Source organism: Crocodylus siamensis, chromosome 5 (assembly GCF_052110815.1).
Source record: "Crocodylus siamensis isolate JL-2025a chromosome 5, ASM5211081v1, whole genome shotgun sequence".
Classification (NCBI taxonomy): Eukaryota; Metazoa; Chordata; order Crocodylia; family Crocodylidae; genus Crocodylus; species Crocodylus siamensis.
In genome coordinates, this window is record NC_143399.1 from 48,306,041 (window position 1) to 48,317,217 (window position 11,177).

General features: G+C 47.9%; 1 protein-coding gene across 2 annotated transcripts in view; it reads right to left on the reverse strand.

The window, feature by feature from the left end:
- Window positions 1–2,643, reverse strand: part of COP1 (COP1 E3 ubiquitin ligase) — a 204,884-nt gene extending 202,241 nt beyond the window's left edge. Inside the window, exon 1 of one of the 2 annotated variants that reach the window (XM_090048661.1) lies at window positions 2,048–2,643. In XM_090048661.1, the coding sequence (XP_089904787.1) occupies window positions 2,048–2,409 (362 nt within the window). In that variant the 5' untranslated portion in view covers window positions 2,410–2,643. The remainder of the gene's footprint in view (window positions 1–2,047) is intronic. The other variant, XM_090048662.1, reaches the window with a different exon arrangement.
- Window positions 2,644–11,177: the final 8,534 nt, after the last annotated feature.

Sequence of the window (11,177 nt, forward strand, 5' to 3'; positions counted from 1 at the left end):
AGCTGCCTTCAACACCAGTAACAACTTCAGAGTCCCACAGGAAACCCCTTCATGAGTTCATCATCTCTTAGGACCACTCAGAAAGAAGGTTAAGAGGCTTTACTCTTTCTCCATAAAGGCCTTCTCATACATGCAGTCCTGTTCAATATTTAAAAAGATTTGGAAAGCTAGGCATATAAGTTTGCAACATTAGTGTTAAACAGCTAGTGATCTGGAGTATTTTGTAAAGTGCAAATGCTACAGTCTCAGAGTTGTCTCTCCATGTTGTCACTGAGGGGGATACTTGCGAGTGATATGACTTTGACTCAGGTCAAACGTAGATAAGATGAAAGCTACTGATGGGTAGGGTGAAGAATACAGGGAACAGACAACAGCTGCAAAAGCACTAGCTGGTAGATGTGTAAAACTGAACTTTAACAATGCTTTACATTTTCTAGCTGTCAGAAACCCTTAGGAAGCAGCTACCCAATCTAATTTCCCCATCTAAAGCTGCAATAAACATTCTTCCCACATGTGGATCTTACTATAGTGATCTCTGCTATTTTAATTTCAGGCTGGTTTATTGAAGCACATTATACTTGAGGATATCCCTGAAGCCACTTGAAAAAGTTTCTGCTGCATGGAATACAACAGTTTGTCGCAACTGTGACAAGACACTGAGAATACCTACTTGATGCAAGGCAGTGCTGTGCAGATGTGACCTAGCAGAGATACTGTATCAGACTGGGTACAGTATCATGTAAACAAGGTGACACTGCTTCTGGTTCCAGAACTAGCATGTGTACAATGCCGCCACATGTTGTACAGACGCCTTTGCTATTAGTATTTACAGCCAACTCTGTGTTCTATACTGGCTATCTCCTTACTCTTAACCAGAAGATTGGACTGGAGCCAATCTAAAAATGCCCCACAACTCTGCTATTTTAGGGCCCATGTATACAATATTAGCCAGTTAAGATGGCTACAAACACCAGGGACAGCCATTTAAAACTAAACAAATGGCATTAACCATTTGCCAAATCCCATTAGTGTCAATACTAAAGACACTGCTTTAACATGCCAACAACTTCAGGTAAGAACAGCTCTTTGAACCTCTTCAAGACCCTTTCCTTACCTTAACCCCTTAGGCCTGAAACTGGCAGGACCTAGTCAGGCTCAACTGCTGGAAGTGCCCAGCTAACAGCCACTGACATGGGCTGGTAGCATTAACCTAGTGCAGGCATTGTCAACTGGGGGACTTGAGAAGACCCTAGAGGGTATGGGCGGGCGGGCAGGCAGGCAGGCAGGGATGAAGCACCGCCACGCTTGCTGCTGCTGCCCGCCCAACTGGATGCAGGGGGTGGGGGAAGCTTGTGGCAGGTGCTGCTCCTCTGCGTTCAGCCGCGCACCCCCCCAGCTCTGCAGCCGGCTGCCAGGGGTACACTGATTCAAAGAGGTTGAAAACCCCTGACCTAGTGGTTCTCAACCTTTTTAGACTCCGGGCACCCATGGACAGACTCCAGGCCCCCCTTGGAAAACACCACTTCTTCGTTTTTGCTTTTTTTTTCCTACCACAGAAAAGCAACAGAGTAGGTTTCCTACTACAAAACCCTCAGAAAGAGAACAACTCTTGGCTTCCCATGCAAAACCTCACGATTCACACCAGCGTGTCCCACAGGGCGCCCTACAAAGGGTTCTCGGTTAAGAATCGCCCAGCGATTTCCTTGCCACCGCGCACGCTCGCTACGCGCTGTCCCACAGCGATGGTGAAGTGCAGCCAGCTCACGCTCTCCAACACACCCACCCGGCAGAGAGCAAAGCACTCAGGTTGGCACCAAAGAAGCCGGCAGGGCCCCAGCGAGGGTCAGCGGCTCTGGACTGCAATCTCGGGACCCCACGGCGATAACTGCCACCCCCGAAATCCACGGGGGCCAGGCCCCAAAAGGGGCAGGCCTGACACGGCCGGGCCCAGCGGCGCTGCCTCGAAGTGACTCGACGACGTTACAAGGGGGCCGAGCCGGTCGGGGCCGCGTCTTCGGTGCCTCCCGCGGAGCCCGGCCGCACTCACCACACGAAGTCGTTGCTCTTGTCCTCGTAGGAGTTGAGGAGCCCGTTGCAGAGCGGTGTCAGCAGGGGCCTCTTCCTGCTGCTGCTGCCGCCGCCGCCGCCGCCCGAGGAGGAGCCGGCGGCGCCGCCGCCAGGCCGGGCCGCCCCCGCCAGCCGCGAGGCCGCCGCCGCGCCGGAGCCCGAGGCCGCCGCCACCAGCACAGGCCGTGCGGGGCCGGCCGTACCACCCGACGACGAGCCTGGCGCCGCGGCCGCCGCCGAGGACGAGGAGGAGGCCGCCGTGACGGAGCTGGCGGCGCCCGCAGCGGCGGCAGCGCCCGGCCCGGCCGGCGGGTGCGGCGGCTGCTGCCGGCTGCCCGACATGCCGACGCCGGGCTGCGCAGCGAGCGTGGGCCTCAGCGCATCCTGCGCGCGCGCGCGCGGCGGAACAATAAAGTTTGTTCAAAAAAAAAAAATCCCCCCGCAGGCAGGGAGAGCGGCAGCCGGGAGCGCCGCGAGCTGCCGCAAACAAAACTTTATTGGCACGCGATACACCGCGAACACATAGCCACTACTAGGACTACTGCTCCCTGCCCTCCCCCACGGGACAGACCGAACGTCTTGTTGAATCTTTATTGGCTCCCTGAGAGGCAAAGCCCTCCGCCGCATTGCGCATGCCCGACTCGGCCGCTGCCGGAGTTTAGGTGGCGGCGGCGGAAGGGAGAGCGTGGGAGTTGGGGGGGGGGGGGGGGGTGTGAAGCGGGCGGGGCGGGGCCGGGCCTCAGATACACGCAGCAGCTGACTTGCAGGTCGCTGAACCCGGTGCTGCTGGTGTACCATAGTTATTATGTTTGTACCGTAATGTCAACCCTGGTGTAATGTTTTTTGGGTTTTTTTCCCTGTTTTTTTGCACCGGTCCTAGAAGCACTGTAATACCAGGTCAATGCATGGAGTGGATGGAGCAAGTTCCGGTTCCACCACCCAACACCAAAAAGAATCTGCTCAATATAGACCTCCGATGGAGGACATATCAGAGACAATCACCTGCCCTGGGGAACCTGCCTACGTGTGCTCAAGACCTAGGATCATTTTGGAGGCAGGTAATTGGTGCAGCACATGCAAAACCCAAATCACCCTCAGGCATGGATGACACATAGGGCGTGCACGTGGCGGTGCTCCCCCTGCACGTGGCAGTGCACCCCCTGCAAACAGGTGCCGCCAGCACTGTCAGCAGCGTCTGTGGGCAGTTGCTGCTCCCCACACCGCCGCCAGTCGTCTGTGGGTGGCCCACGATCGCCCCAGCTTGCGCTGCCAGTGGCACCTGCAGCTGGTTACCGACCCCTGGTTGGCGCTCGCCACCCCTGCCAACAATGCCGGTGGCATCTGCAGGAGCTCCCTGCCCCCATTGGCACAGCTGTGCCCACAGCCGCCAGGGCATGTGCCCTTCATGCTGTCAGACAACCTTAACTGAATGTTGGGTTTGCTGTCAGCACTTTCTTATGCCTGCTTGCCTCCAAATAAAGGAATGCCTCAGCTTTGATGACCCAGATCTCACTTACTCACCAGCGAGTTACAGACAGCAATATTAAGTAAAGAAGAAGAAGACTGATTTACATGCATATTTGCATACTTGTTCAGTGTTTCTCAGCAAATATGATCATTTCATATTTAGGACCTGGCAACAATGGCTGAACCCCCCTCCCCCCACCCACCCTATGGCCCTGGAACAAGTAGCAGCCCTTGTAGCCCCTGAGAGAAGTCACACAGAGCCTGAGGTTCATTAGGACTGAGCTCCCCACCCCCGCAGCAACTTGCATTGATTGACTGTCCTGGTTCCCTGTATCAGGTCATGCCTCGACTTCCCCACCTGTAAAACATGCAGTGGCCCTGGCTGCTTCCCTGAGGCACTGTATTGGTTCCCCAGTTAGCAAAGCACCTTGCTCTTCAGCTGCGCCAGGTGCCTTAAGCTTATTTGCTCACTGTTAACCCAGAGGAAACAGCTACTCTTCTGTTAATCACCCCTAAATCTAAATCTGCCCTGGCCAATGATTAAGTTCCAAGAGCATTACCAAAATGCTGTCATGCTACAATATCAGAATCCATCCTGAGTGTTCAAAAATGGCTAGCCAGGTCCCTCCAGAGCAAGGATACTCACCTAAAAATCAGGATTTCCCCCTACTGATGCATTCTGTGGCCCCCATTAAGCCTTTGGGTGCTTAGGGTTCACACTTCAAGGTTTTCCCTGCAGCCACCAGGATTCAAAAGAAAGTTGCTATTCATGATGCTAGAAGCTGGAATAAAAGCAAATATTGTGAGATTTCCCATTAAAGGCAAGGCTTGGCAATACTGAATATATGTTAACAATTTCTGAGCCCTTTATACAAGTTAATATATTTAACATACAACATGAGAGAGGGAAGAATGAACATTGCTAGCCCTAGGGGGTCACATTCATGAGTCAGACCAACCAAAATTCATGCTACTGGATTAAAAGTCCTGGTGAGCATTACTTTTGGTTCTGCTTGTGATTTTTGAGCCTTTTTGGAGAAACAGCAAACCCCTAATATAGAAGCATTGATTCACCTTTAAATACAAAGTAAAGGGCACCTCTTATCCTGGCTGCTTTAAAAGGGCTCTTCTTACACTCTCTCAAAATCTTGAAATGGGTACTGTCATTTTTAACCTATTTTTCCCCCGTATCACTCTGCTGCTTCCCTGTCTGTCCTACCAGCCCCTCTCTCTCCTCTGCTGCCCTGTTCTCCCGGGTATCTTTTCTTTCCCTCGTTTATATTTGATACCATTTCTACATCTTCCTCCCCTCCCCGATTTTCCATCTCTGTCCCTCTATTCTCCTATATCTTATATTCTCCCTCTCCATGCCCTTACTTCCTTACCCTTTTTAGTCTTCTTCCTGAAGCCCAAATTGCTATGCATCCTTCCTCAGTCTTCCTCCTGCCCACACATACCTCTGATGACCCTTATTCACTCACCTACACAAACCCTCTTTGACCAACATCCAAAAAAATTAAGCAAAGTTTTCAGGTTGGGCACTCAAAAATCAAGGCACACTAAATCAGTGCACACATCTCAGATTGTGCCAGTAGGTATCTATGTTGTAAAGAGAAACTGAAGAGAGTGTGTGTGTGTGGGGGGGGGGGGTTCACTAGTTCTCTACAAATGAGCTGGCTGCAAAAGAAAATTTAATTAATTTGTTTCACTTGGTTTCTTTTTACAGCTGTCTCCATGTGAAAATATGTAAATACATTAAAAAATTCCACTTCCCTTTGCAAATGCTGTATACTTGCAAAAAGGTTAAAAGTTGGGGTTGCCAAATGAAGCTACAGTTGGGAATGGGGAGACACGTTAAAAAATTAAAATAAGAAGTAAAAGAAAATTAAACCAAGAAAGAAATTCTAAGGAAAAAATAATTGCTATAGAAGGGTACTCTAGCTGGAAGATGCAGACAGAGAAAAATGAGGAGAGGAAGAAAAATGAGCAAGGCAGTGGAAAAGAAGAGATATACCCTAATGGTACCATTTATTTTTCACATCAACTGCTGGAAAACTAAAGATCAAGACAAAGAACAAAGATTTATTGGCCAGGAGGGGAGAGAGCAACTGCAGTGGAAGGTCCATAGCCAAACTCACCCTAAGGGCGTGTATGCATTATTTCCAGGCATTTGCACCTTTATGTTTTCCACATGTACTGCAGAGATTAAAAAAAAAATAGCCTATTTGAAGAATATTAGAGTAGTGAAATAAACTAATCCAAGCCAGGAAATTCAAGGGCAGTTTATGGTCTGCCAAGTTATCTTACCTAAATGACCAACATTGTGATTTACAATTATATATACTCATTTGCAGGACGACATCCTTAACTGCTGCACCTAAGCCAATTTACTTGCTACGATACTAAAGAGATGGGGCAACACTGAAGATGTGTTTTCTCCCAAACATCTGGTAATTTATTCAGTAATTAATTGATTAACAATGAAAAGACGGCTGGGGTGATTTAGCTTTACTACCCAGTCTTTCTGGGGTTTTCAAAGGCCCAAAATGATGATAAGGAGATCTGATGCAAACTTCTTTGGGTATATATTTCTGCATGCTTCATTTTTTTGACTTTGCAAAAAAAGGGGAAGCACTTCTTTGTTTTCCAAAGGGAGTGATAGACTTTACTGACTAAAGTTTGTAAAACACGTTGCAATTTTGAGACGAGTGGTGATATGGAAGAACAGAATATTATTATTCTAGGCAGAAGCATACCTCATGTCTCACTTGGATGGCAAGTTCAGCAGCAGTGACCACAAGATGATTGACTTCAGGAGCCTGACAAAAGGAAGAAAGGAGAGCAGCAGAGTATGGACCCTGGACTTCAGAAAAGCAGACTTTGACTCACTTAGGGAACTGAGTGTCCAGGGGAGCTGGCTGCATTTTGAAGAAACCTTACTGAGGGTACAGGAACAAACCAATCCGATGTGCAGGAAGAATAGTAAATGTGGCAAGCAATCAGCGTGGCTTAGCACAGAACTCTTCAGTGAGCTTAAACACAAAAAGGAAGCTTACATGTAGTGGAAGCTTGGACAAACAACTTGGGAGGAGTATAAGAATACAGGCAGTCCTCAGACTTACGACACAATTGCCAGCCACCTCTTAAGTCGAAATATTGTAACGGAACTGATTTTCCCATAGGAAACAATGTTATAAATGGGGGATTGGTTCCTGAACCAATACCCCATTTTCACCAAAAATAATTCAGAATGTTGTACTCAATCAATTACAGTTTATCAATATAGCCACATTAATGTATTTATATTATAAATAGCAATCATATTGATTTGGAAGGACTTCTTTGAGTTGACTTTGCTGGACTTTTTGAAGGTCTCTTGGTTAGACTTGTTAAAGGGTTTTGGCTGGAGTCTTCTCAGGAGTCTTGGCTGCAGGCTCTTCTGGAATCTTGTCTGCTTTCTTAAAGAAAGTGTCCAAGGAAGTTTGGATAGAAGTTCTCCAGGGAGATGGGTGACGCAGCAAACTTGTTCACTGGCATAATGTCGCGTCAGATCCAGCATTGTAAGTCGAAACTGGTTTCAGAAAGTTGAAACCAGGTGTCAATTTATAAACATTGCAAGTGTGAAATGTAACTCAAAATGTAAGTCGAGGACTGCCTGTATTGCTCGGGCATGCAGAGATGAAATCAGGACAGCCAAGTGTAGCTGGAGTTACAGCTAGCAAGGGACATGAAGGGTACCAAGAAAGGTTTCTACAAGTATGTTAGCAACAAAAAGAAGGTCAGGGAAAGTGTGGGTCCCTTACTGAATAGGGGAAGCAACCTAGTGACAGATGATAAGGAAAAGGCTGAAGCACTCAATGACTTTTTTACCTCAGTCTTTACAGGCAAGGTAAGCTCCCAGACTATTACACCAAGCAGCACAATTTGGGGAGAAGGTGAGCAGCCCTTAATTATGTTGGCTGGTGTGATTGCAGAGCCACTAGCCATTACCTTTGAAAGCTTGTGGTGACTGGGGGAGATCCCAGATGATAGTGCCCCTCTTTAAGAAAGAGAAGAAGGAGAATCAAGGGAACTACAGACCAATCAGCTTCACCTCAGTCCCCAGAAAAAAACATAGAGCAGGTCCTCAAAGAATCTATTTCTAAATACTTGGAGGAGAAGACGTTGATTAAGAACAGTCAGCATGAATTCACAAAGTGCAATTCATACCTGACTCTGGTAGAGCAACTTTGCGGGTGCTTGCCACTTGAAGGTTCTCATCAGCTCCAAGGGGAGCCAGTTTGGGAGAAGCAGCAGGGGAAACTTTCCCCTGTTACCATTTAAAGGGGAAAGATGTGTGGCAGGGCACTGTGGGTGCCTGCCACTTTAAGACCAGAGCCAAGAAGCCAGCAGATGCTTGATTGTGGTGGCCATTTTAGCTCTTTGGCTGCCTATATAAACAGTTCAGTTCCATGCTGGCTGGCAAGGTAGTAATATTGTCTGGGTGCAAGGCTCTATAATATCCTGGAGGTAAGGGCAGGAGTTAAAGGGGATGGTTTGGAGGCTCCTGGTCCTGGGCATGACCTAAAGCTGCACCCTGCCAGGAGTGGGTGGCCTAGTGGGGCTCTCAGTGGTGTGAGAGCCCCCAGGAAATGCCAGGCTAGTTATCACCCTGGTGAAAGGAGAGTAGGGGCACCTTAACCCTAGCCCTCACCTTTGTGTGGATGAAGTAACACTGGAGGTAGTTGGAGCTGGGGCATAGCTATGGCCACCTGAGCCCTTTGGGGTGAGAGGCCCTGAGGAAGGAGAGTTGGGGGCAGGCATGGCTGTGGCCACCTGAGCCCTGTGGAGTGAGAGGCCCTGAGGAGGAAGAGTAGGAGCCAGGCTGAGGCCACCTGGGCCCACTGGGGAGCAAAGCCCTGTGGCCCAAAGTGAAGGGGCCAGTGTGGGTCCCTGAATGAATGGGGTAGAGATCTGGAGCCCCAAGTAAGGGGGTGGTGTGGTGCCCCAAGTGAAGGGAGTAGGCCCAGGTAGGTCTTCAGACACCGGAGGCTGAGGTTTGGGCCAGAGGCCAAGCAAAGGGGACTCAGCCCACGAGAGGTGAGTCCTGACCCAGGTAAGTCCTCCACTTCTGGGAGGCTGAGTGTGGGTCAAATGTAAGATCTTAAGTAGTGCCACGGCCTGCTGCTCCAGGAGAGGAGTGAGACCCTGGAGCCTTGGAGGTGAGGCCAGGGCCTGTGTGGTCGAAGGTCCCAGGGGGACCACGCCCAAGAGGGGAGCTAGCTAAAGAGATCTTGGCTGTCCCAGCCGCCTGCAGAGCATTTGGGATTGAGAGTGTTGTCAGGGGTAAAAGGTAAGAAAGGTTTATTGACTTAACAAAAACACTACTATGCGTAGTATAACGACAGATAATAACAGACCATAATAATTTGCGTCAGCAACTTATTGGAAGTCCCCTCTGATGCCTGATGTACAACATGTTCTTTCCCGCAAAGCTCAGTGAAGTCGGGAGTCCCCAGTCAGCGCTGTCTGAGGGGTACCGGGAAGGACCCTGGTATTCAGTCCTTGGGCTCCTTGAGATTCACAGGCCCACTGAATCCAGGTCAGCAGCTAATTTTAAATCAGTAACTTCTTTTACAGAGATGCATCTTCCTTCTAAATGATTTCCGGATGTGCTAGCCAATTTATAACTTCTGAGCTATGCTGGTAAATTACAGCCATCCAGATTCTCCCACTGCAAACTTTCCTTAGGACTGACCAATAGCAGTACAAGCCTTGCATTCTTCTGATCAGGTTAATTTTTACTACACCACAGGGCCTACTACTTCTACACGGCTTTGTTAAATTTACTAGGCCTTACTACATACAGAGTCTCATGTCTCTTATGGGTTTACAGGATAGAGAGAAGTCCCACATGATATGTTGGTTCAAATCAGTACACTGGTGGGGTGAGGTTGCCTGTTCGTTTTCACAATGATCACGATTTTTATTCCTTTAATATGTTTATTAAAACTCCTTACTATGCATATAATACTGCTTAGCTTTAAAAAATACCACAAACATTAAAAACACAATAACTACATATATTAGAAACAATGTTCCAAACGCACTTCCTTCCCAAACAATGCTATAAGAATTAGTAGTACAAAAACAGATACTCACAATCCTAGAATTCCGAGAAACCAAATCCCCAGATATACTTTCATTCTTTAGTTATGGTTTTAGGGTTGGTCTCAGCAGTGAAAGCAACAAGCCCCCTTCCTTCAGTCCCACTCGGGTGCTCCGCACCTTCAGCGTGAACAGGAGTTCTTGTTCATGGAGAGGGTGGTTCAGGTGATCAGTCTGATCTGGCCTACACTTGCAATTCTTCGTTCAGGTGATCAGTCTGATCTGGCCTACACTTGCAATTTTTCCTTCGGTGTTCTGCAAGTGAGATTACCTCCAAACTGGGACTGTAGGTTACAAGTTATATACTGGGTGAGTTCCCATCTTGTGCCCCTCCTACCCAAACTTGTCACTACTCCCAAATTGGGCTTGGATCTTACTCAACAGATTTTTACTGAGTGGTCAGTTTGTCTTCTGCTGACTATTTGCCTGCTGACTATTCAGTTTATCTTAAATTGCTACTCTTGGGAGATTTTCCACAACACTGCGGTGACCCATCTTTCCCAACCCCTTTTCAAAAGCTTCTAGGGTTTGATCTCTCAGAATGTTTGCCTAAGGGTAATTTTTCTTGTTCCTAGGTTAACTTGTTAAAGGCCTCTAAAGATAAGATTGAGAACCTAAGACTTTTAAACAAACTTGTTGCAGGGCCAGGCAAAGCAAGCAATGGCCTAGATAAGAAGATGAATTTTGCCTTTTTGTCTAAACTGGCTAAGGGGCAGTTATTACAAGAATTCAAACTATTACATTCAATATGACATCTCAGTACATCTTTGACTTTAATTAGGCTCTTAACAACAATGTGTAGCTTAATATGTGAACAAATGACAGAAAAACGGTCTAATTTTCACAGCATTCAGCAACCACCTTAGACACAATTTTCAGCTGTCACACTCCACCCCTTGCTTGCTGAAGCACTGTGATAGCTACAGTTGAGATGCTAAAGCTACATCAGGGAAAGGGAAGGGATTTTTAAATTTAACTTGCATAGCATGAACAGATTTATGACAACAATGGTTGAAACACCATTTAGCTGTTGCCACTAGGGCAAGACCAAGCACTATGATGCTTAAGACAGTTAACCACGTAGTTGAGGTGATACCTGGTGACATGCGAACAGTGTAAATCACATTGTACCATTTACATGGCTTGGGCATGTTGACAGCTGATCAGATGCAGAATGCACAATTGGGGGCACAGACTTGGGGACGTTGAGCTCAGTGGGGTTTCCCTCAAGAAGTGTATGCAACAACAAACCCATAAATGAGCAGAGCTACAACAATTACCTCCTCTCCCACAGTTAGCCATTCCAGCCTTCAGGTAGGGAATGTACCCAAGATGATGATTGGTGCCACAGATGCACTGACAGTTGCCACCTTGCCAGCCAACTATCCTGTTTCTTCTACTCAGAGACCAGGATTTCACTTGCTCCGGGGTGGCAGGTTTCTTCCAATATGGATACTGCAGCTGGACCACGTGAACATCATCTGAGCGCATTTCCG